The sequence below is a fragment of the Scyliorhinus canicula genome, chromosome 17 (genome assembly GCF_902713615.1).
Source record: "Scyliorhinus canicula chromosome 17, sScyCan1.1, whole genome shotgun sequence".
Taxonomy (NCBI): domain Eukaryota; kingdom Metazoa; phylum Chordata; class Chondrichthyes; order Carcharhiniformes; family Scyliorhinidae; genus Scyliorhinus; species Scyliorhinus canicula.
Genome location: NC_052162.1, coordinates 101829863 through 101857013, shown reverse-complemented (window position 1 = coordinate 101857013; position 27151 = coordinate 101829863). Strand labels below are relative to the sequence as shown.

Below are 27151 nucleotides of genomic sequence, written 5' to 3'. Positions count from 1 at the left end.
ATCTTTGGATTTCATTTGCAATCCTCCAGTGTCCTGGCATAAATCCCATATCCAAGGAGTATTGAAAGATTCTGAACATCTCCTCTGGTATTTTGTCCATTGCCATCTGTCCTGAATAAATGTTCCACTTTGTGGTATAAAAAGTGTTGGATGGAAAGGGGTTAACTGACATGTTTGTTCAGCAACTGGAACTAACGTCAGTCTCTATTGACCCAAATTGTGATATCCTTCTGCTATTAATAAGCCACTGAGTTCACTGTTTTGTTCCATAATATAAGTCTGCACTAACAAGGATCAGCACAACCTAAAAAGAGGAGAGTTCAGAATCTGAGGGCAGGATTTTGGAATGGCTTGCAACCAGAGTATAATGGATTGGAATGCTACACAAAAGGACAAGAGTTTCTCCTGGGAGTTTGATTATCTGTCTATGTATTATGATAGATTACCCTTAACACACCGGATAAAGTTGGCACTCCTGATTATTCAGAAGGTTTACTATCCTCTCCTTGCCTTTGTTGGTGTTCCTGGTAAGTCTGTTAACTTTCGAAACCATTGGTAACTGCATTCCGAACATTTATTATCCCCTCTTGCTGTTATTGTTCCCGTTAAGTCTCTGATTAACTCCACAACCCTTTGCCAGATATATTACGGATGTTTTATTTTGTTCTATCTTGTTTGATGCTGTTGGTAAATTTCTATATCCAAACGTTAGATCTGAAAACTATCTTTCACAAAATTATTTCTTTTTGTTTCACTCTTGGGAAGATACAATGGTTGTCTTCAGTCCGTAACTTCCAACAAGTTCATCTCCCTCCCCAGTCAATGTCTCACCTGGAACCAGGCTGTTAATGTTGTCTTTATACTTGATCCAAAATTGATTTACAATTCCATATCCGCCCTTTGACCAACTCTGCCCACTGCCATCTCTATCATATCACCTAGCTCCACCCTTGCAAGAACACATCTTCTACATAATTCTCCACCCATGCCTTTTTTACAACCAGTTTGGCTATCCCAATGCTACCTTGGATAAGTCTCAACAAACTGAGCTCATCTAGAAATCCCTTCAGCTGTCAAAGCAAATGGAACATTGGAGACTGGCTGGTAGTGAGTTGGAATAGTCAAGTCTGGAGGTAACAAAGACATGGATAGGCATTTCAGCAGCAAAAACCTGAGACAGCAATGGAGTCAACTGATGTTACAGAGGTGGAAATGCAGTTTCAATGTCTAATATTTGACCCAGACATGTTTTACCAAACTATGTCTGCACCATCTCTCTGAGCAGTCTACTTTGGTCTAGTTCTCATTGCCATTGAGAGGATTGGAGTCAGTGTCTGAGGAATGGAGTTAGTGGTGGGGACTGAAAAAAGCAGCTTAGATCTTCCAGGATATTTATTTGGAGGAAACATTTGTTCATCCAGAACAGTATGTCAAATGAGGGATTTGATCATTTTGAGATGGAGTAAGAGAGATGGTGAGGAAATGGACCTGGGGATTGGTCACTTAGTTATGGAACCTGATGTGTATTAAGATTTCTGATAGACAATGGGCTATGGCGGGGCATATCGACAATGGGTTATTGTGGGGGTGGGGGGGGGGGGGTGAGCAGGGGGGTCAGATGAACAATTGACTATGGGGGCGGACAATGGGGGAATACAATCAGTTATGGGAAATAGATAGAAAATGCATTATGGGGGAGGGATAAACAATTGATTATGGGTGACAGATATACAATGTGTCATGGGAGATAGGTAGACAATGATTTATGGGACACAGATAAACATGGGTCAAAGGAGGCAAATAGACAATGGTTATGGTGGGCAGATAGACAATGGATTATCGGGAATAGATAGGCAATGGGTCACGGGGATAGATAGATAATGGGTTATGGGGGGTAGATAAACAATGGGTTATGGGAGATAGATTAAACAATGGGTTTTGGGGAACAGATAAACAATGGGTTACAGGGGACAGATAGATAATGGATTATTGGGGCTAGATAAGCAATGGGTTATGGGGACAGATAGACAATGGGTTATAGGGGACAGATAGACAATGGAACCAAAAGAGAAAATGCTGCATAATCTCAGCAGGAGTGGCAAAATCTGTAAGGAGAGAAAAGAATGAACGTTTTGAATTCAGATGACCCTTTGTCAAAACTAAAAGGCATAGAAAGTGGGAGATATTTATATTGTGAGGCGAGGGAATGAAAGATGAGTCATAGCCACAGAAACCAAAGGAAAAGAGTACTAATAGCCACAGAAACTAAGTGGAAAGAGTGCTAATGGCAGTCCCTAGAAAGAATAAAAGATATGAAAGGCCAAACAGCAGAGAAACTACAATCAGAGTGTAACAGATGTAGGGGGGAAGCGGGAAGCAAAAGGGAGAAAAGGCCAGTAGGGGGGATCAGATAGGGGCGGAAATATATATATAGATAAAGGAAGAAATAAAAGATAAAAGACAGTTAACATGAAATGGAATGAGTAGCACAGTGGCGCAGTGGTTAGCATTGCTGCCTCATGGCGCCGAGGTCCCAGGTTCGATCCCGGCTCTGGATCACTGTCCGTGTGGTGTTTGCACATTCACCCCATGTCTGCATGGGTTTCACCCCCACAACCCAAAGATGTGCAGGCTAGGTGGATTGGCCACGTTAAATTTCCCCTTAATTGGAAAAAATGAATTAGGTACTCTAAATTTATCAAAAGAAAAATGAAATGGAATGAAAACAAAGGTGGTGAGGTGCGGTCGACCTAACCATCTGAAGTTGTTGAATTCGATGTTGAGTCCGGAAAGGCTGTAGCGTGACTAACCGGAAGGTGCGATGCTGTTACTCCAGTTTGCATTGTGCTTCACTGGAAAACTGCAGCAGGCAAAGATAGTCATGTGGGCATGGGAGCAGGGTCTTGTGTTAAAATGGCAAGCAACGGGTAGGTCAGGGTCCAGTGTGCGCAAAGACCATGATTTCTTCCTCAACTATGATTACCCACCTACAATTGTTGACATTGCCCTCAACAGTGTGCGGTCCATCTCCCACCCTCTCCCCTTCCCCTTCCTCTCAGAACAAGGATAGAGTCCCCCGCATTGTCACATTTCACCCAACCAGCCTCCGTATGCAACCATGATCCTCCGCTATATTAGCCAACTCCAACTTGATGCCACCACCAAACACATCTTCCCTTCACTCCTTCTGTCAGCAGTCCGCAGAGACCATTCCCTCCAAGATAATCTAGTTCACTCCTCCACCATACCCACCTCCCCTCCCATCAGCCATGGCTCTTTCCCATGCAATCGCAGAAGGTGTAACACCTGTCCCTTTACCTCTTCCATGTTTGATATTCAAGGTCCAAAACACTCATTCCAGGTTAAGCAGTGTTTCAGTTGCATCTCTTTCAATTTGGTCTATTGCATTCGCTGCTCCCCATGTGGTCTCCTCGATATCGGAGTGACCAAATGTAGACTGGGTGATCATTTTGCAGAGCACCTTTGGTCTGTGCACATTCAGGACCCTGTCCTTCCTGTCGCTTGCTATTTTAACACAAGTCCCTGCCACTGGGAGACTAAAACTGCACACAATATTCTAGATGTGGTCTCACTAAGGCTTTGTATAATTGCAACAACACATCCCTGCTCCTGTACTCAAAACCTCTCGCAATGAAGGCCAACATACCATTAGCCTTCTTTACCGCTTGCTACACCTGCATGCTTACCTTTAGCGACTGATGTACAAGGACACCCAGGTCCCGCTGCACACTCCCCTCTCCCAATTTTCGACCGTTCAGGTAGTAACCTGCCATCCTGTTTTTGCTGCCAAGGTGAATAACCTCACACTTATACAAATTATACTGCATCTGCCATTGATTTGCACACTCGTCCAACCTGTACAGACCTTGCTGTAAGATCTCTGCATCCTCGTCACAGTTCCCCCTCCCACCCAACTTGGTATCATCTGAAAACTTTGAGATGTTACATTTTGTTCCCTCATACAAATTTTTTATATATATTGTGAATAGCTGGGGTCCCAGCACCGATCCACTGGTTACTGCCTGCCAATTTGGAAAGGACCCATTAATCCCTACTCTTTGTTTCCTCTCTGCCAACCAGTTTTCTATCCACCTCAATACACTTCCCCAAACCCATGCACCTTAATATTGCACAATAATCTCTTTGTCACTTGACACGATTTTGTCAAGCGCCTTTTGAAGGTCCAAATATATCACATCGACTGGCTCTCCCTTGTCAACTGTACTTGTTACAACTTCAAATAATTCCAACAGATTTGTCAAGCATGATTTTCCCTTCATAAATCCATGCTGACTGAATGATCCTGCCTTTAGTTTCTAAATGTTCCGCTATAAAGTCCTTGAGAATGGATTCAAGAATTTTCCCCACAACCACTTACTGGTCTATAATTCCCTGCTTTCTCTCTAGAACAAAGAAGGCCCTCCCAGCCTGCGCAGATCCAGATCCTTTATCTAAACCTGTTGTCTATTTTTCAAGGTCTACTTCTCTCTGTTCCCCACCCGTTCATATATCTGTCCAGATGCATCTTAAATGATGCTATCGTACCCGCCTCTACCACCTCCACTGGCAAAGCATTCCAGGCACCCACCACCCTCTGCGTAATAAACTTTCCACGCACATCTCCCTTAAACTTCCCCCCTCTCACCTTGAAATCGTGACCCCCTTGTAATTGACACCCCCACTCTTGGAAAAAGCTTGTTGCTATCCACCCTGTCCATACCTCATAATTTTGTAGACCTCAATCAGGTCTCCCTTCAACCTCCGTCTTTCCAATGAAAACAATCCTAATCTACTCAACTTTCTTCATAGCTAGCACCCTCCATACCAGGCAACATCCTGGTGAACCTCCTCTGCACCCTCTCTAAAGCATCCACATCCTTCTGATAATATGGCAACCAGAACTGCACGCAGTATTCCAAATGTAGCCTAACCAAAGTCCTATTCAACTGTAACATGACCTGCCGACTCTTGTACTCAATACCCCGTCCAATGAAGGCAAGCATGCTGTATGCCTTCCTATCACTCTATCGACCTGCGTTGCCTTCTTCAGGGTACAATGGACCTGAACTCCCAGATCTCTCTGTACATCAATTTTCCCCAGGACTCTTCCATTGACCAGATAGTCTGCTCTTGAGTTAGATCTTCCAAAATGCATCACCTCGCCTTTGCCTGGATTGAACTCCATCTGCCATTTCTCTGCCCAACTCTCCAATCTATCTATATTTTGCTGTATTCTCTGACAGTCCGCCTCGCTATCTGCAACTCCACCAATCTTAGTATCATCTGCAAACTTGCTCATCAGACCACTTATACCTTCGTCCAGGTCATTTATGTATATCACAAACAACAGTGGTCCGAGCACGGATCCCTGTGGAACACCACTAGTCACCTTTCTCCATTTTGAGACACCCCCTTTCACCACTACTCTCTGTCTCCTGTTGCTCAGCCAGCTCTTTATCCATCTAGCTAGTACACCCTGAACCCCATACGACTTCATTTTTTCCATCAACCTGCAATGGGAAACTTTATCAAACGCTTTACTGAAGTCCATGTATATAACATCTACAGCCCTTCCCTCATCAATTAACTTTGTCACTTCCTCAAAGAATTCTATTAGGTGTGTAAGACATGACCTTCCCTGAACAAAACCATGCTGCCTATCACTGATAAGTCTATTTTCTTCCAAATGTGAATAGATCCTATCCCTCAGTATCTTCTCCAACAGTTTGCCTACCACTGACGTCAAGCTCTCAGGTCTATAATTCCCTGGATTATCCCTGAAATCTACCTATCTACCTCCCTTTTTGAACATTGGAGTGACATGAGCTACCCTCCAATCTGCAGGGACTGTTCCAGAGCCTCTAGACTCCTGGAAGATGACCATAAATTCATCCACTATTTCCAGAGCCACCTCCTTAAACACATGGGATGCAGATTATCAGGCCCTGGGGAATTTTTTACCTTCAGTCGCATCAATTTTCCCCAGCACCATTTCTCTACTAATATTGATTTCCCTTAGTTCTTCCCTCTCACTAAATCTTTTATTCTCCAACATTTCTGGTGTCCTCTTTTGCGAAGACAGAACCAAAGTACGTATTCAATTGCATTTGCAGGTATACATTTCTTTGTCCCTTATTATACATTCCCCCGATTCTGTCTGCAGGGGGCTTACATTTGTCTTCACCAATCTCTTTCTCTTCATGTCAGTCTTTATGTTCCCTGCAACTCTTTTTCATACTGTACTTTCCCCTTCTTAATCAATCCCTTGTTCCTTCTTTGCTGAATTCTAAACTGCTCCCAATCCTCATACCTATTATTTTTCTTGGTCAATTTCCTTTTTAAGCCATGGATTTGTCCTCTTACCGATTTTTCTTTTGTGCCAGACAGGAATGAACAGGTGCTGCAGTTCCCCATGCATTCCTTCAATGTTTGCCAGTGCCTATTCACTGTCATCCCTTTAAGTAACTCTCCCAAATTTATCAAGGCCAACTCACGCCTCATATCTTTATAGTTTCTTTTATTAAGATTCAGCACCCTAGTTTCTGAATTGACTACCTCACACTCCACCTTGATAAAAAATTCCATCATGTTATGGTCGCTCATCCCCAAGGGGTCTTGCACAGCCAGATTTGCAATGACTCCCTTCTCATTACACAGTACCCAGTCTAAGATGGCCTGCTCTCTGGTTGGTTCCTCAACATATTGGTTCCACATGTTGGTTCCTCCACAGGCAGCACGGTAGCATTGTGGATAGCACAATCGCTTCACAGCTCCAGGGTCCCAGGTTCGATTCCGGCTTGGGTCACTGTCTGGACGGAGTCTGCACATCCTCCCCGTGTGTGCATGGGTTTCCTCCGGGTGCTCCGGTTTCCTCCCACAGTCCAAAGATGTGCGGGTTAGGTGGATTGGCCATGATAAATTGCCCTCAGTGTCCAAAATTGCCCTTAGTGTTGGGTGGGGTTACTGAGTTATGGGGATAGTGGAGGTGTTGACCTTGGGTAGGGGGTAGGGTGCTCTTTCCAAGAGCTGGTGCAGACTCGATGGGCCAAATGGCCTCCTTCTGCACTGTAAATTCTCTGTAAATATTGGTCACGAAAACCATCCCGTATACATCCCAGGAATTCCTCCTCTAAGGCATTGTGGCTAATTTGATTTGCCCAATCTATGTGAAGATTAAAATCACCCATGATCACCACAGGTAGGCAATGTGCCATTAGGGGGACAGATAGATAATGGGTCATTGGGGGACAGGTAGACAATGGGTCATTGGGGAGACAGGTATACAATGGGGCATTGGGGAGACAGGTATACAATGGGTATTGGGGAGACTGGTATACAATGGGTCATTGGCAAGACAGGTATACAATGGGTCATTGGGGAGACAGGTATACAATGGGTCATTGGGGAGACAGGTATACAATGGGTCATAGACATAGACATAAAACAGTACAGCACAGAACAGGCCCTTCGGCCCTCGATGTTGTGCCGAGCAATGATCACCCTACTCAAACCCACGTATCCACCTTATACCCGTAACCCATCAACACCCCCCCCTTAATCTTACTTTTTAGGACACTACGGGCAATTTATCATTGCCAATCCACCTAACTTGCACATCTTTGGACTGTGGGAGGAAACCGCAGCACCCGGAGGAAACCCACGCACACACGGGGAGGATGTGCACACTCCGCACAGACAGCGATCCAAGCCAGAATCGAACCTGGGACCCTGGAGCTGTGAAGCGATTGTGCTATCCACAATGCTACCTTGCTGCCCAGGTAGACAATGGGTCTTTGGTGGGCAGGTAAGCAATGGATCATTGGGGGACAGGTAGACAATGGGTCATTGAAGGACAGGTAGACAATGGGTGATTGGGGGGTTGGTAGACAATGGATCATTAGGGGGATAGTTAGACAATGGGTCATTAGGGGGACAGGTAGACAATGGGTCATTGAGGGACAGGTAGACAATGGGTCATTGAGGGACAGGTAGACAATGGGTCATTGAGGGACAGGTAGACAATGGGTCATTGAGGGACAGGTAGACAATGGGTGATTGGGGGGCAGGTAGACAATGGGTCATTAGGGGGACAGCTAGACAATGGGTCATTAGGGGGACAGCTAGACAATGGGTCATTGGGGGAACAGGAAGACAATGGGTTATTGGGGAGACAGGTATACAATGGATCATTGGGGGACAGGTAAACAATGGGTCAATGGGAGGACAGGTAGGCAATGAGTCATTGGGGGACAGATAGACAACTGTCATTTGCGGAACAGGTAGAAAATGGGTCATTGGGGTCAGGAAGACAATGGGTCTTTGGGGGGCAGGTAAGCAATGGGTCACTGGGGAATAGGTAGCCAATGGGTCATTGGGGGATAGGTAGGCAATGGGTCATTGGGGGATAGGTAGGCAATGGGTCATTGGGGGATAGAGAGGCAAAGGGACATTGGGGGGACAGGTAAGCAATGGGTCATTGGGGGACAGGTAAGCAATGGGTCATTGATGGAACAGGAAGACAATGGGTCATTGGGGGATAGGTAGACAATAGATCATTGGGCGGACGGTAGGCAATGTGTCATTGTGGGACAGATAGACAATGGGTCATTGTGGGACAGGTAGCAATGGGTCACTGGAGGGACAGATAGACAATGGTTCATGGGGGGGGACAGGTAGACAATAGGTCATTGGGGGGCAGGAAGACAATGGGTCATTGGGGGGGGCAGGGAGACAATGGGTCATTGGGGGGCAGGTAGACAATTGGTCATTGGGGGGACAGGTATACAATGGGTCATTGGGGGGACAGGTATACAATGGGTCATTGGAGGGGACAGTTAAACAATGGGTCATTGGCAGACAGATGGACAATGGGTTATGGAGGGCAGATAGACAATGGATCATTGGGGGACAGATAGACAATGCGTCATTGAGGGACAGATAGACAATGGGTCAATGGGAGGACAGGTAGGCAATGAGTTATTGGGGGACAGATAGACAACGGTCATTTGCGGAACAGGTAGAAAATGGGTCATTGGGGTCAGGTAGACAATGGGTCTTTGGGGGGCAGGTAAGCAATGGGTCATTGGGGAATAGGTGGCCAATGTGTCATTGGGGGACAGATAGACAAAGGGACATTGGGGGGACTGGTAAGTAATGGGTCATTGGGGGACAGGTAAGTAATGGGTCATTGGGGGACAGGTAAGCAATGGGTCATTGGGGGACAGGTAAGCAATGGGTCATTGATGGAACAGGAAGACAATGGGTCATTGGGCGGACGGTAGGCAATGGGTCATTGGTGGATAGGGAGGCAATGAGTCATTGAGGGGACAGGTGCACAATGGGTCATTGGGGACAGGTACACAATGGGTCATTGACTGACATGTAGACAATGTGTCACTGGGGGATAGGTAGCCAATGGGTCATTGGAGGAACAGATAGACAATGGGGCATTGTGGGACAGGTAGACAATGGGTCGCTGGAGGGACAGGTAGACATGGGTCATGGGGGGACAGGTAGACATGGGTCATGGGGGGACAGGTAGACAAGGGTCATGGGGGGACAGGTAGACAATGGGTCTTTAGGGGACAGGTAAGCAATGGCTCATTGTGGGATAGGTAGGAAATGGGACATTGGGGGGACAGGTAAGCAATGGGTCATTGGGGGACAGGTAGACAATAGGCCATTGGGGGGACAGGTAGACAATGGGTCATGGGGGGGGGGGCAGGGAGACAATGGGTCATTGTGGGCAGGTAGACAATTGGTCATTGGTGGGGGACAGGTATACAATGGGTCATTGGAGGGGACAGTTAAACAATGGGTCATTGGTGGTCAGATTTACAATGTGTTATGGGGGGCAGATAGACAATGGATCATTGGGGGACAGATAGACAATGAGTTATTAAGGGACAGGAAGATAATGGGTCATTGGGTGGACAGATAGAAAATGGGTCATTGTGGGACAGGTAGCAATGGGTCGCTGGAGGGACAGGTAGACAATGGGTCATGGGGTGGACAGGTAGAAAATTGGTCATTGGGGGACAGGTATACAATGGGTCATTGGAGGGGACAGTTACACAATGGGTCATTGGGGGGGGCAGGTAGGTAATGGGTCCTTGGCGGAGAGATGGACAATGGGTAATGGGGGGCAGATAGACAATGGATCATTGGGGGGACAGGTAGACAATGGGTCACTGGGTGGACAGATAGACAATTGTTCATTGAGGGACAGGTAGACAATGTGTCATTGGCAGATAGGTAGACAATGGGTCATTGTGGGACAGATAGACAATGGGTCATTGTGGGACAGGTAGCAATGGGTCGCTGGAGGGACAGGTAGACAACGGGTCATGGGGGGGACAGGTAGACAATAGGTCATTGGGGGGCAGGCAGACAATGAGTCATTGGGGGGCAGGCAGACAATGAGTCATTGGGGGGCAGGGAGACAATGGGTCATTGGGGGGCAGGAAGACAATTGGTCATTGGGGGGACAGGTATACAATATGTCATTGGAGGGGACAGTTAAACAATTTGTCATTGGGGGGGGCAGATAGATAATGGGTCATTGGCGGACAAATGGACAATGGGTTATGGAGGGCAGATAGACAATGGATCATTGAGGGACAGATAGACAATGGGTCATTGAGGGACAGGTAGACAATGGGTCATTGGGGGACAGGTAGACAATGTGTCATAGGCAGATAGGTAGACACTGGGTCATTTGGGGACAGATACACAATGGGTCTTTGGGGACAGTTACACAATGGGTCATTGGGGGACAGGTAGACAATGGGTCATTGGCGGACAGGTACACAATGGGTGATTGGCGGACAGGTACACAATGGGTCATTGGTGGACAGGTAAACAATTGGTCATGGGGGGTCACGTAGACAATGGGTCATTCGTGGACAGGTAGACAATGGGTCATTGGTGGACAGATAGACATTGGGTCATTGGCGGATAGATAGACAATGGGTCATTGGTGGACAGATAGACAATGGGTCATTGGTGGACAGATAGACAATGGGTCATTGGGGGGGACAGGTAGACAATGGGTCATTGGGGGACAGGTAGAGAATAGGTCATTGTGGATGAGGTAGTGAATGGGTCATTGGGGGCACAGGTAGGCAATGGGTCATTGGGGGGAAAAGTAGACAATGGGTCATTGGGGGACATATAGACAATGGGTGATGGGGGGGGGGGTAGACAATGGATTATGTCGGGCAGGTAGACAATGTGTCATTGGGGGGGACAGATAGACAATGGGTCATTGGGGGACAGATAGACAATGAGTCATTGGGGGGAGAGGTAGACAATGGGTCATTGAGGGACAGGTAGTCAATGGGTCATTGGCAGACAGGTACACAATGGGCCATTGAGGGACAGGTAGACAATGGGTCATTGGGGGACAGATAGACAATGGGTCATTGGGGGGAGAGGTAGACAATGGGTCATTGAGGGACAGGTAGTCAATGGATCATTGGCAGACAGGTACACAATGGGTCATTGGCGGACAGATAGACAATGGGTCATTGGGGGGGGACAGGTAGACAATGGGTCATTGGGGGGACAGGTAGACAGTCGGTCATTGGGGGGTGCAGGTAGACAATGGGTCATTGGGTGCACATTTAGAGAATGGATCATTGGGGACAGGTAGAGAATGGGTCATTGTGGGACAGGTAGACAATGGGTCATTGGGGACAGGTGGACAATGGTCATTGGGGACAGGTGGACAATGGGTCATTGGGGGCAGGTAGACAATGGGTCATTGTGGGACAGGTAGACAATGGGTCATTGGGGACAGGTGGACAATGGTCATTGGGGACAGGTAGACAATGGGTCATTGGGGGACAGGTAGACAATGGGCCTTGGGGGGCAGGTAGACAATGGGTCATTGGGGGACAGATAGATAATGGGTGATTGGGGGTGCGACAGATGGCCAATCAGTTATGGGGGGTCATACCGGCAATGAGCTATGGAGCTGATAGACAATGGATTATGTCGGGCAGATAGACAATGGCATATGGGGGACAGAAAGACAGTGGGTTATGGGGAACAGATTGGCAATGGATCAGGGAGGGTGCAATGTCTGATCTGGTTTTACGAAATCTATTTCGCCATGATCAATTTGAATGGTGGAGATGGCTCAATGGTCTGAATGGTCTACTCCTCCTCCTATGTTCTTCTGTGAAGGGGCTGGATAGCATCTGGATGAATAATAGGAGGGGTGCAAGTATAGATCCTTGGTGCATACCAGAGGTAAGCAGTGATTTTCTGGATATGATTAGAGTGGTAAAAATGTAACCAGACGAGTGGATTACCAATCAGCTGGGATAACAGTTGAGATGTGATGGGGTAGGATGATATGGTCAGTCATGTTTAAAGCTGAAAACAGGTCAGGAATCGTCCTTTAGAGGATGAGAAGTGAGATTTAATAATGGGAGATGCGGAAATGGCTGAGGAACTGAAAAGTGTTTTTGGTTGGGTCTTCACAGCAGACCAAGGCAGGCCAGCAGCACGGTTCAATTCCCGTACCAGCCTTCCCGAACAGGCGCCGGAATGTGGCGACTAGGGGCTTTTCACAGTAACTTCATTTGAAGCCTACTTGTGACAATAAGCGATTTTCATTTTCACAGAGAAAGACACAAATAACATGCCAGTGACTGATAGAAATGAGGCAATGATAGGTGAGGACCTTGAGAGGATTGTTATCACTAAGGACGTAGTAATGGGAAAGCTAATGGGGCTAAAGGTAGACAGGTCACCTGGCCCTGATGGAATGCATACCAGAGTGAAGAAATACCAAGAAAGAAATAGTGAGGTATCTGGATGGAAATTGTCCCATTGGGCAGATGCAGCATGGGTTCATAAAGGGCAGGTCGTGCCTAACTAATTTAGTGCAATTTTTTGAGGACATTACCAGTGAGGTAGATAATGGGGAGCCAAAGGATGTGGCATATCTGGATTTCCAGAAAGCTTTTGACAAGGTGCCACACAAAAGATTGCTGCCTAAGATAAAGATGCATGGCGTTAAGGGTAAAGTAGTATCATGGATAGAGGATTGGTGAATTAATGGAAAGGAAAGGGTGGGGATTAATGGGTGTTTCTCTGGTTGGCAATCAGTAGCTAGTGGTGCCCCTCAGCCAGTGTTGGGCCCACAATTGTTCACAATTTACATAGATGATTTGGAGTTGGGGATCAAGTGCAACGTGTCCAAGTTTGCAGACGACACTAAGATGAGTGGTAAAGCAAAAAGAGCAGAGGATACCGGAAGTATGCAGAGGGATCTGGATAAGTGAATGGGCTAGGGTCTGACAGTTGGAATACAATGTTGAGAAATGTGAGGCTATCCATTTTGGTCAGATTAACAGCAAAAGGGATTATTATTTAAATGATAAAATATTAAAACATGTCACTATGCAGAGAGACCTGGGTGTGCTGGTGCATGAGTCGCAAAAAGTAGGTGATTAAGAAGGCAAAAGTAGTTTTGATCTTCATTGCTAGAAGGATGGAGTTTAAGACTAGGGAGGTTATGCTGCAATTGTATAACAAAGAAGAAGAACATTACAGCACAGGAACAGGCCCTTCGGCCCTCCCAGCCTACGCCGATCCAGATCCTTTATCTAAACCTGTCTCCTATTTTCCAAGGTCTACTTCCCTCTGTTCCCGCCCATTCATAAACCTGTCAAGATGCCTCTTTAATGATGCTATCGTGCCCGCCTCTACCACCTCCGCTGATAAAGCGTTCCAGGCACCCACCACCCTCTGCGCAAAAAACTTTCCACACACATCTCCCTTAAACTTTCCCCCTCTCACCTTGAAATTGTGACCCCTTGTAACTGACACTCCCACTCTTGAAAAATGCTTGTTGCTATCCACCCTGTCCATACCTCTCATAATTTTGTAGACCTCAATCAGGTCCCCCCTCAACCTCCGTCTTTCCAATGAAAACAATCCTAATCTACTCAATCTTTCTTCATAGCTAGCACCCTCCATACCAGGCAACATCCTGGTGAACCTCCTCTGCACCCTCTCTAAAGCATCCACATCCTTCTGGTAATGTGGCGACCAGAACTGCACGCAGTATTCCAAATGTGGCCTAACCAAAGTCCTATACAACTGTAACAAAACCTGCCGACTCTTGTAGTCAATACCCCGCCCGATGAAGGCAAGCATGCTGTATGCCTTCTTGACCACTCTAACAACCTGCGTTGCCACCTTCAGTGTACAATGGACCTGAACTCCTAGATCTCTCTGTACATCAATTTTCCCCAGGACCCTTCCATTGACCGTATAGTCTGCTCTTGAATTTGATCTTCCAAAATGCATCACCTCGCATTTGCCTGGATTGAACTCCATCTGCCATTTCTCTGCCCAACTCTCCAATCTATCTATATTTTGTTGTATTCTCTGACAGTCGTCCTCACTATCTGCAACTCCACCAATCTTAGTATCATCTGCAAAATTGTGAATCAGACCACCTATACCTTCCTCCAGGTCATTTATGTAGATCACAAACAACAGTGGTCCGAGCACGGATCTCTGTGGAATGCCACTAGTCACCCTTCTCCATTTTGAGACACTCCCTTCCACCACCACTCTCTGTCTCCTGTCACCCAGACAGTTCTTTATCCATCTAGCTAGTATACCCTGAACCCCATACGACTTCACTTTTTCCATCAACCTGCCATGGGAAACTTTATCAAACGCTTTACTGAAGTCCATGTATATGACATCTACAGCCCTTCCCTCATCAATTAACTTTGTCACTTCCTCAAAGAATTCTATTAGGTTTGTAAGACATGACCTTCCCTGCACAAAACCATGCTGCCTATCACTGATAAGTCTATTTTCTTCCATATGTGAATAGATCCTATCCCTCAGTATCTTCTCCAACAGTTTGCCTACCGCTGACGTCAAGCTCACAGGTCTATAATTCCCTGGATTTTCCCTGCTAACCTTCTGAAACAAACTGACAACATTAGCAAGGATGCTGCAAAGATATCTGTTAAGGCCCCAGTTATTTCAACCCTCGCTTCCCTCAGTAACCTGGGCTAGATCCCATCCGGACCTGGGGACTTTTCCACCTTAATGTCTTTTAGAATACCCAAAATTTTCCCCTTCTGTATGACAACTTAACCTAGAGTATTTAAACAACCATCCCTAGCCTCAACATCCGTCTTGTCCCTCTCCTTTGTGAATACCGATGCAAAGTACTCATTAAGAATCTCACCCATTTCCTCTGAGTCCACGCATAAATTCCCTCTTTTGTCTTTGAGTGGGCCAATCCTTTCTCTAGTTACCCTCTTGCTCCTTACATATGAATAAAAGGTTTTGGGATTTTCCTTAACCCTGTTAGCCAAAGATATTTCATGACCCCTTTTAGCCCTCTTTATTGCATGTTTGAGATTTGTCCTACTTTCCCGATATTCCGCCAAAGCTTCATCAGTTTTGAGTTGCCTCGATCTTATGAATGCTTCCTTTTTCATCTTAGCTAGTCTCACAATTTCACTCGTCATCCTTGGTTCTCTAACCTTGCCATTTCAATCTCTCATTTTCACAGGGACGTGTCTGTCCTGCACTCTAATCAACCTTTCCTTAAAAGACTCCCACATTTCAAATGGGGATTTACCCTTAAACAGCTGCTCCCAATCCACATTCCCTAGCTCCTGCCAAATTTTGTTATACTCTGCCTTTCCCCAATTTAGCACTCTTCCTTTCGGACCACTCTTGTCCTTGTCCATGAGTATTCTAAAACTTACGGAATTGTAATCGCTATTCCCTAAGTAATCACCGACTGAAACATCAACCACCTGGCCGGGATCATTCCCCAATACCAGGTCCAGTATGGCCCCTTCCAGAGTTGGACTATTTACATACTGCTCTAAAAAACTCTCCTGGATGCTCCTTACAAACTCTGCTCCATCTACGCCTCCAACACTACACGGATCCCATTCAATGCTGGGGAAGTTGAAATCTCCCATCACAACCACCCTATTGCTCCGACATTTTTCTATAATCTGCCTGCATATTTGTACCTCTACTGTTAGTGAGGCCACACCTGGAGCATTGTGTTCAGTATTGGTCCCCTTACCTGAGAAAGGACGTACTGAGGCTGGAGGGTGTGCAGAGGAGATTCACGAGGTTAGTCCCAGAGATGAAGGGGTTGGGTTACAAGGTGAGGTTGAGTAGACTGGAACTGTACTTGTTGGAATTTAGAAAGATGCGGGGGGGGATCTTATAGAAACATATGAAATTATGAAGGGAATAGATAGAATAGATGCAGGCAGGTCGTTTTCACTGGTGGGTGAAAGCAGAACTAGGGGACACAGCCTCCAAATAAGGGGAAGTAGATATAGGACTGAGTTTAGGAGGAACTTCTTCACCCAAAGGGTTGTGAATCTAGGGAATTCCTTGCCCAGTGAAGCAGTTGAGTCTCCTTCATTTAATGTTTTAAATGTAAAGATAGACAGTTTTTTGAAGAACAAAGGGATTAAGGGTTATGGTGTTCGGGCTGGAATGTGGAGCTGAGTCCACAAAAGATCAGCCATGATCTCATTTAATGGTGCAGCAGGCTCGAGGGGCCAGATGGCCTACTCCTGCTCTGAGTTCTTATGAATGATGAGGGGGGTCATAGGAAGTCATCTGTGACTTGGATAAGAGTTGTTTCAATACTGTGTCATGGGCAAAATCCTGACCGGGAGGAATCCAAACATGGAACCAAAGATGGAGGTGAAATATTCAAATTCTCAATTTTAATATTTGCATTCAGATGTTCAAATTCCTCCATGGCCTCACCCCTCCAATTAATCCCTTTCATAAGAACCCCTACCGTGCACGAGGCCATTCAGCCCAAGTCTGCCCCGACCCTCCAATTAACACTTTACTTCAGCCCATTCCCCCACCATATCTCCATAACCCCTTAATCCCTCCTAACCTTTGGATATTAAATGGTAATTTTAGTATGCCAAACCACCTGACCTGCATATCTTTGGATTGTGGAAGGAAACCGGGGCACCCAGAGGAAGTGGCCTGGTCTGGTCTGGAAATGGTCTGGTCGCCACATCCAGGATGTGGAGAGGGTTATTCAGAAGCTTTTTCCCAGGGTGGAAAGTCAATTCCTAGGGGACATAGGTTTAAGGCACGAGGGGCAAAGTTTAGAGGAGATGTGCGAGGGAAGTCTTTTTACATAGAGGGTAGTGGGTGCCTGGAACTCGCTATCGGAGTAGGAAGCAGGTACAATAGTAAGGTTTGAGGGGTGTCAACAAATACATGAATATGATGGGAATAGAGGGATATGGACCCCGGAAACGTAGAAAGTTTTAGGTTGGTCGGTGCAGACTTGGAGGGCTGAAAGGCTAGATCTGTGCTATACTTTTCTTTGTTTTTTGTTCGTTGAAACTCACGTAGACAAGGTGGTGGGACGGTGGTACAGTGATGAGCATTGCTGCTAGGGTCCTGGGTTCAATTCCAGCCTTGGGTGACTGTGTGTAGTGTGCACTTTCACCCCGTGTCTGTGTGGGTTTCCTCCGGGTGCTCCAGTTTCCTGCCACAGTCTAAGGAAGTGCAGGTTAGGTGGATTAGCCATGCTAAATTGCCCTTTGTGTCCATGGTAGGTTAGTTTATGGGTTTGCCAGGATAAAGAGGTGAGTGGGCCTAGGTAGGGTACTCTTTCAGAGGGTCAGTGCAGACCTGATGGGCCAAAAGGCCTCATTCTGCATTGTAGGAATTCTATGATTCTATTCTAGTATCGGTCAACAACAGGAAACTTTTTTAAAATAAATTTAGCGGACCCAATTACATATTTTTTCTTTTCCAATTAAGAGCAATTTAGCATGGCCCATCCACCAAACCAGCACATCTTTGGGTTGTGGGGTGAAACCCACGCAGACACGTGGAGAATGTGCAAATCTACACAGTGACCCAGGGCCGGGATTCTAACCCGGGTCCTCAGCGCCGTAGTCCCAGTCTAACCACTGCGCCATGTGCCGCCCCTAACAACAGGAAACATAATGGATTCTCCCACACAAACCCAGTGTCACTGAGTATTGGTGAGCAACAGGAAGCCAATTGATTCTCCAACACTAATCCAGTGTTGGTTAACAACAGGAAACAGGTTGATTTCCCACACTAACCCAATGTCTTGCATTAGGATACGGTTGGTGTGTTCTGTGTTTCCTTTTTGATTCATGTGCTGGTGATTGCTTTAATCTAAAGACTTCTTGCTAGCTGCTGCCACAGTGAGATCTTTTCCTTAAAACTACAGGCTTTAGGCAAAGTTGAAACCCCCTGGTCTAATGGACTTGCCACAACTTCACTTTTAGGCTCTGTGACAGAGCGCATGATGTCAGTTTGATAGACTTTGCAAACAGCCGATCAGTGAGGCTGAAATCACCTACTGTTGTTTGCGATTAGCTGAGCCATTCAGAGTCCTCTGGAAGGAAGGCGGGTCATCTGGAGAGCTCCATTTTGTCCTCAGTTCTAAGAAGAGATTCAGCCAGGGTGCAGCTGGAAATCATTTTTTCTCTTTGCTCTCTCTGCCAGGTGATTTAAAAGGCTGCCTGTCAGATCTGTGAAGGCACTCTTGTTTAAAAGACACAGGCAGCAATCAGGGGCTGGATTCTCCACTTTCGGGATCCTCCGTTCCACTGGCAGCGCTCCCAAGCCTAGGTATTTCCAAAAAATCCCCATTGGCCGGCGGGCAAGCCAGAGAATCCCACTGCCGGGGGTGGGCACTAGAAATCTGATGCGGCGGGATGGAAAATCCCACCCCAGATTTGTGAGGGGACCTAGTGGAGTGCCAGAGGGCAAGGTTTTTTTCCTCAAGTCTGGAACATTTAAAATATCTGTCTTAATGGCTGGGAAGAACCTAATCTGCGAACACTCTTTGTAATACAGTTGATGTTTCGGCACAAAGATCAGGCAAATGAAAGAGCCTGTAAAATTCTCAGGTTTAAACTTCAAATAATATCTCAGGGAGACGGGAGCTCAATGCAGTGGCTGGTCAGAATTGCACTGGCATGAATCTCCGGTGTGAGCTCCATCTAGTGGTCATATGTCAGAATTGCACTGTCCTCAAATGCTTGTATAAATAATTTCCGCAGAAGGTCACATTTGGAGGAGTCCATCATCTACAGAGGCCACAACCGCAGCAGTCAAGTTTCATCTCAACCCTTTCCCTTCAGTTCCCGTTATTCAAACCCTTTTCCCATCTCTACACTGTGTGTCTATTTTGTGTGTCTGGGTAGAGGGTGTGGTGGGGTTCTGGGTGTAGGTAGACAAGTAGATCAATGTTCTGTTATTTCATTTTTAGGTTTACCTTTTACTCTTGTTATAAATAAACAATTTATTAATGCTTTACTTATAAATCTGGTGTCTGTAACTCATTGCAGCAGTCAGAGTTTGAAGATCTCGGGAAAACACAAATTATTAGTTAACTCACTTATGTTGGGACTGCAAGGTCTGTGGGGCTGGAACTGACTGCCCACTCACCCAGAGTGTTGTAACAATTGGTCAACATCAGGTAATACGATTGATTCTCCCACATTAACCCAGTGTCATAGAATTTACAGTGCTCATCGAGTCTACACCGTCCCCCGGAAAGAGCACCCTATCCAAGCCCACCCAGCCTCCACCCTATCCCCATAATCCAGTAACCCCACCTAACCTTTTTTGGACACTAAGGGCAATTTTTAATGGCCAGTCCACCTAACCTGCACATCTTTAAATTTTGGGAGGAAATCGGAGCACCCGGAGGAAACCCACGCAGACACAGGGAGAACGTGCAGACTCCGCACAGTGACCCAAGCCGGGAATCGAACCTGGGACCCTGGAGCTGTGAAGCAACTGTGCTAACCACTGTACCACATTGCTGCCCTCTGTCACTGAGTAATGATCAACAACAGGAAACCCAATTGATTCCCCATACTGATTCCAATGTTTTAGTTTTATTTCCCGAAGTGAAGCTTCGCTCAAAGCCTTAATGATCTTGAGCAACAGTCAGTAGTTTGTACTGGAGTTGAGAAAAAAAACATGACCGCTTATAAAGTTAATTTCTTCAGGAGTCTTTCATCCAAAATATTGTTATGACACCCTTGGTGGTTGTGTGGTCAATTCCAGCCCACAGAACCCCAAGTACCAACAGAAGCGCATTAACCAATAATTCAAAGATTTTACAGAGATCTTTGATCATTGACTGATCCAATGACTTACAGGGACCAGATTTGTAAGTACAACATTGAAACTGTTACATCAAGAGTAGGGATACACATGAAATTGAAATTAATGAAACAAGTGTCTGCTTATCTAATTATTCTCCAAACCCTGTCCCATCCTCCACCCAGACATATACAAGATAGACTCATGGTGAGGGAGTAGGAAAGGTTAACAAATAACAGGGATTTAAAGGGCATGACATAAATCTTTGCTGCTGAGGGGGTAGCCTTTGTTTTTGGCAACCCTCCAAGTGATGCACAGTGTTGAAATCGTCGGTTGATTTGGATCTTCTAATGTTTGTCTGAAATTAGAACCCTCAGGCTGTAAGGCTTCCTTTGGCAAGTCACCTGCACTTCCACTGACATGGGCTTTCAAAGAGAAGATACCAAAGAACAAAGGACATTACAGCACAGGAACCGGCCCTTCAACCTTCCAAGCCTGTACCAGTCATGATACCAATCTTGGCCAAAACCCTAAAGAACAAAGAACAATACAGCACAGGAACAGGCCCTTCAGTTCTGTGCAATTCTAGCTTGTGCCCACCATCTATCAGCCTCACTGAGCTAAATCTACAGTTCTCAACATGAGGATTTTAAATCGGTTTTCGAACAGCCCCTCTCTTTATATTGAACCCTCAGGAAGAATCCCACAGGTGACTGAGAATTCAGAGCTCTGGTCTCAGAGTTGCCTAATCAGAACAAAAATGACTACTTGCCAACAGCTCCCAGGTCATTCTGAAAGATGAAGATCACAAGTGCTCAGCTAAGAAATACCTGCGTTAGCTTCCAATGGAACTTTTGCAGGCTGGCTGGAAGCATGTTAAATCACCAGCTTGAGAGGTGATAGAGAGAGTCCAGACTTGCTGTGTGTAGCCTTCGAGGTCCAGGCAGAGACTAAAAGACAAAATGGAATCTGCCTTCTTTTCAAGAATCCTTCCAGAAACTTCTGGAGGGGTCCACCAATCACAATTGAGAATTGAATGAGACCCGGAATCCCAGAATAGCCGATTGGCTGCTGGCCAAGTCCATCAAAATGACATCACGGGACACTTCAACACAGCACACTTGAGCCACGTCAAATACCAGCTTCCGGGTGGGGGGGAGGGGGAATTCAAATTAAGAAAAAAGTCTGCAATTTAAACCCAAAATCTGCAATGTTCCAGCAGCCAGCAAAACAGTAAAAGCAACACAAGGATCAAACAAGCATTTAAAAGAGGTTCCTTGCAATATTAATTTCTAATTGAGGATTTATTTCACTGAATAGTGAAAGTTCTATAAGTACTCACTCAAACTGATAACTTTGTTATTAGAATAATGTTTATTTCCTTTCTTTACAGCTAACTTAGTTACGATCGTGATACTATCGCGAGAAAACTGTGGTCTCTCCAAATGTGTTACTTGCTATTTGGTGGCCATGGCTGTAGCAGATCTACTGGTCGTTATCCTTGACTTAATATTGAGGCACATTCCAATTGTTTATTGGTATCAGTTTACTTTCATATATTCTATCCCTCTGTGTAACGTTCATGCTGTCCTGATTTTTGCAACCACTGACTGTTCTGTCTGGTTCACTGTCTCTTTCACCTTTGATAGATTTGTGACCATTTGTTGCCAGAAGCTGAAAATAAAATATTGCACCCAGAAATCCGCAGCCGTGGTTCTGGGAACAGTGACCATGTTGAGTTGTTTAAAGAATATCACCTGGTTTTTTGCATATGCAGGTGAATATAGGCTTCAGAATTTTCCCTGGTTTTGTTATGTAACGATCAATGTTGGGCAGTCACTGGGCTGGGCAGTAATTGAGCTGCTTCATTATATTGTAACACCAGCGGTTCCATTTTTGCTGATTCTTCTGCTCAATGTTTTAACCATCAGACACATTTTAATGGCCAACAAGTCCCGCAAGAGGCTCCGGGCTCACAGCAGTGGAGAGAATCCCGGTGATCCAGAGATGGAGATCCGAAGGAAATCCATCATTCTACTATTTGTTATCTCAGGGAATTTCATATTTTTATGGTCAGTGTTTGTGGTGAATTCAATATGGTCACGAATGTGGGATTTTGGGGTTGTGTTTGTCCGTTTACCTGATTTTGTACAAGAACTGGGGTTCATGCTCCAGCTCCTCAGTTGTTGCACAAACACATATATTTATGTGGTGACACAAACCAAGTTCAGAGAGCAGTTAAAGAATGTGGGGAAATATCCCTTTACTCTTTTTGTAAAACTCTTTAAATGAAAAGAACTAAATACCTTCCACCACCAGAACTCAATCCAGTCTTAGATTCTATCCAACTTCCTCTCCACCATGGGGCCAGTGGTATGTTTACTATCAATAAGCTCAATCATAGTGTGACTCCGCTGGCAGCATTCTTATCCCTGAGTCAAGAAGTTATGGGTTCAATTCCCACTCTAGGATTTCAGTACAGATATAGTAGTTGACACGCCAGGGCAGTATTGAAGAGCTGAGACATTAAATGATACAATGTCTGTCCTCCAAAGATGGATGTAAAAAGACCTTCAAGCACTACTTTGCAGAAGAGCAGGAGTATTCTCCGGGTGTCCTGGCAATATTTATTCTTCAATCAACACCATGAACAGAGACGATCTGCTTCTCGTTGCATTGCTGTTTGTGCGAAACTGTTGTATACAATATGGCTGTTGTATTAAAACTATGAATACACTTTAAAAGTACTTCATTGGTTGAGAATTGCTTTGGAATGCCGGGAGATTGGGAAAGCCATAGAATCCCAGACTGGTTACGGTGCAGGTCATTCTATCCCTCATGTCATGCAGAATCTCCACAAGAGCAATTCAACCAGCTCCACTCCCCACTTGAAACTTTTCTCACTTCAGCTGCTTACTCAAAACCCTTTTGAAAGTCTCAACTGAAGCCACCTTAACTACACTCTCAGTCAGTATCCATATGTGTGGAAGTAATTTTGACTTTACACAAGTAACATGTGTCATCACTTCACACTCAACCAAAACCAAAACCTGGACGAGGGTTTTGAATGGAGGCATTAGATCAGTGCTAGTGAGATCAGAATAAGAAGGAGAGACAAAGAGATTTCATCAGTGAAATCTCAAAGAATGAAGCCTCATGACTCCAGTTTGAAGATGGAGTCTGATTCTCCCTTGTGCCTGGGCAAGTGTGTTTGGGTAGTGAAATCCTCAACAAGCACGGCAGCACGGTAGCATAGTGGTTAGCATCAATGCTTCACAGCTCCAGGGTCCCAGGTTCGGTTCCCGGCTGGGTCACTGTCTGTGCGGAGTCTGCACGTCCTCCCCGTGTGTGCGTGAGTTTCCTCCGGGTGCTCCGGTTTCCTCCCACAGTCCAAAGATGTGCGGGTTAGGTGGATTGGCCATGCTAAATTGCCCGTAGTGTCCTAAAAAGTAAGGTTAAGGGGGAGTTGTTGGGTTACGGGTATAGGGTGGATACGTGAGTTTGAGTACGGTGATCATTTCTCGGCACAACATCGAGGGCCGAAGGGCCTGTTCTGTGCTGTACTGTTCTATGTTCTAAGTGCACTACGAGAAGTTAGATAAATATTAATAGTCTAAACTATGTTTGTGAACTTGTAGTTGTAGCAAAGGAACAAGACAGCACAGGAACGGCCCCTCAACTCTCCATGCCTGTACCAGTCATGATACCAATCTTGGCCAAAACCCTCAGAACCTCCTTGTGCCGTATCCCTCTACACCCATCCTATCCATGTATTTGTCAAGATGACTTTTGAGCGTTGTTAATGTATCTGCTTCTGCAACCTTCTCTGGCAACAAGTTCCAGGCACTCACCACCCTCGGCATAAAAAACCTGCCTCGCACATCTCCTCTAAACTTTGCTCCACGGACCTTAAACCTATGTCCCCTGGTGACTGGACCCTCCACCCTGGGAAAGAGTGCCTATCCATGCCCCTCATAATCTTGTAGACCTCGATCAGATCACCCCTCAACCTCCATCTTTCTAATGAAAACAGTCCAAATCTATTCAGCCTCTCTGCATAGCTATCACCCTCCAGACCAGGCAACATTCAGTACAATATTCCAAGGGCAGCCTCACCAAGGTTCTATACAATTGTAGTATGACTTACCAGTTTTTATACTCGATGTTCCTTCCAATGAAGGCAAGCATTCTGTTTGCTTTCATGACTATCTTGTCCACTTTTATTGCCACTTTCAAAGGTCTGTGGACTTGCATGTCCAGATCTCTCCGGCTTTCTATATTTCTAAGAGTTTTGCCATTTACCCTTCGATTTCCCCTCGATGTTTGACATACCAAAATGCATTACCTCACATTTGTCCGGATTAAAGTCCATTTGCCATTTCTCTGCCCAAGTCTCCAACCTACCTATGTCCTGCTGTATCCTCTGACAATCCTCAACACTATCTGCCACTCCATCAACCTTGGTGTCATCCGTGAGCTTACTTATCAGACCAGGTACATTTTCCTCCACATCGTTTATGTACACTATGAACAACATAGGCCCCAGCACCGATCCCTATGGTACACCACTAGTCACAACCTTCCATTCAGAAAAACACACTTCTACTGATACTCTTTGCCTTCTGTGACTGAGCCAGTTCTATATCCATCTTACCACCTAACTTCTAGTCCCCTGTGACTTCACCTTTTGTACCAGTCTGCCATGCGGCACCTTGTCAAAGTCCATGTAAACAACATTCACCGTCCTCCCCAAAGATGATTATTTTCGTCAACTTCTCAAAAAACTCAAGTTAGTGAGGCACGACCGCCCCTTCACAAAACTATGCTCTAGCTAATGAGTCCATTTGTTTCCAAATGGGTATAAATCCTGTCCCTGAGAATTCTCTCCAATAATTTATCTACTACCGACGTGAGGCTTGCCGGCCTACAGTTTCCAAGATTATCCCTGCTACCTTTCTTAAACAGCAGTACTACATACGCTATCCTCCAGTTCTCTGGGATCTCATCTGTAGCCAATGAGGACACAAAGATGTCAGTCAAGGCCCCAGCAACTTCCCCCCTTGTGTTGCCCTTTGTTCTCCTCTCTATTGAGGATATCTGGGTAAAACCTTTGCGTAAATAAACTATCTGAATTGGGCAGATACAACATTTGACATCTCCAGTGTGGCTATTCGATAAGAAGTGACCACGTTTCTTCGAATCCGAATCCACCAACCTTGCATTAAAAAAACAAAGAAGAGTACAGCACAGGGACCTTCTTCCCTGTAAGCCTAAGCTAAAATCTTCTCCACATTCTGGGTCTATATTCCTCTATTCCCACCCTATTTATGTATTTGTCAAGATGCCCCTTAAATATCGCCATCATATCTGCTTCCACCACCTCCTTCGGCAGCGAGTTCCAGGCACCCACTACTCTCTGCGTAAAAAAACTTCCCTCGCACATATCTGAACATTGCCCCTCACACCTTAAACCTCTGTCCCCTAGGAATTGACTCTTCCGTCCTGGGAAAAAGCTTCTGCTACCCACTCTGTCCATGGCCCTCATAATTGTGTAGACTTCTATCAGGTCGCCCCTCACCCTCCGTCATTCCAGTATTCTCCAACACTACATCTGACCTGAATTAAGAGGACAAATATCCCACATGACGGAGAGCCTCAAGTCAGTGAAGAACAAATACGATTTTCGACCAGTGAATTGGGCGATAAACCAGGGGTGAGTTTCTCCCATCAGCCGACGCCAAAATCAGGAAAGGCAATTGAGTGGAGAATCGCTCGGGAGGCCAAAATCGCGGCCAGAGTGAGGCGTCCGCCAGAATGCTATGTTCCAGTGTCTCAACGCGGTATCAATGCGTTCTACTCCACATGGATTGTAAACGCCATTTGCATATCTTTAGCGGCTTGACCCGGTATTGTCCGGGACCTCCACGATGCTTCCGCCTCTGCTGGGAGGAATTACCAACAGCGTGTTTCACTTGTGGTTTCAAAAATTGGGAAACAGAGCTGCAGCTGCTTGGGAGGTGAGAGGGGAGGGGGGGTGGACCTTTGTCAAGCCTGGATGGTGGAGTATGCAGCACGGGTGACAAGAGATGACCAGGGAATGGGCCATGGGTTCAGGGTGTACCCTACGGGACCGGGTGTCCAGGCATGGACTTCTATTGCTGAATCCTGCAAGGCAGCCATCTTGCTGTCCACCCCACTGACCGCCCACCGTGATCTGTGGTTATGCAGACATCCCTTGGATGAGGTATCAGGACAATTGTCCAAGAGTAAATAGCCCCTTTTTCCATCCATTCCATGCACCTGTTTTAAGGTTTGGTCAACGTGCCACACTGGTTAGTTTGTTTGGCTACAGTGTGTCATAACCCTTCCGTAAACAGCAGCACACAGTGGAGCCTGAACCTGCAAGCTCTGCCCGATTGAAGTCGACGAATTCAAACTCAGAGAACCTATCCAGTCGTGGTACACATCGGTACCAATGACATAGGTAAGAGAAGGGACGGGGATTTAAAACAGGAATTTAGGGAGCTAGGTTGGAAGCTGGGAGCCAGGACAAACCATGTTATCATCTCTGGTTTGTTGCTGGTGCCACGTGCTAGTGAGGTGAGGAACAGGGAGAGAGTGCAGATAAACACGTGGCTGCAGGGATGGTGTAGGAGGGAGGGTTTCAGTTACGTGGATAATTGGAGCACATTCTGGGGAAGGTGGGACCTGTACAGACAGAACGGTTTGCACCTGAACCAGAGGGGCACCAATATCCTGGGAGGGATATTTGCCATGGCTCTTCCGCGGGGGGGAGGGGGGGGGGGGTGTTAAACTAGTTTGTCAGGGGGCTTGGAAACGAGCTGTAGTCCAGAAGCCAGTGTTGAGAATAATTAGGTACTGATGAGGGTATCAAGGTCGCAGGAGTGAGGCAGACAGAAAGGTGGTTGAAGTGTGCCTACTTCAATGCAAGGAGCATCCGGGATAAAGTCGGTGA

At 46.0% G+C, this 27151-nt stretch overlaps 1 protein-coding gene across 1 annotated transcript; it reads left to right on the top strand.

The window, feature by feature from the left end:
- Nucleotides 1-242: 242 nt before the first annotated feature.
- LOC119952332 (probable G-protein coupled receptor 139) lies at nucleotides 243-22883 on the top strand. Its single transcript, XM_038776005.1, has 2 exons — nucleotides 243-527; nucleotides 21569-22883. The coding sequence occupies exons 1-2, from the start codon at nucleotides 347-349 to the stop codon at nucleotides 22465-22467; spliced, it is 1080 nt and encodes a 359-aa protein (XP_038631933.1). The 5' UTR covers nucleotides 243-346; the 3' UTR covers nucleotides 22468-22883.
- The last annotated feature ends 4268 nt before the right edge of the window (nucleotides 22884-27151 follow it).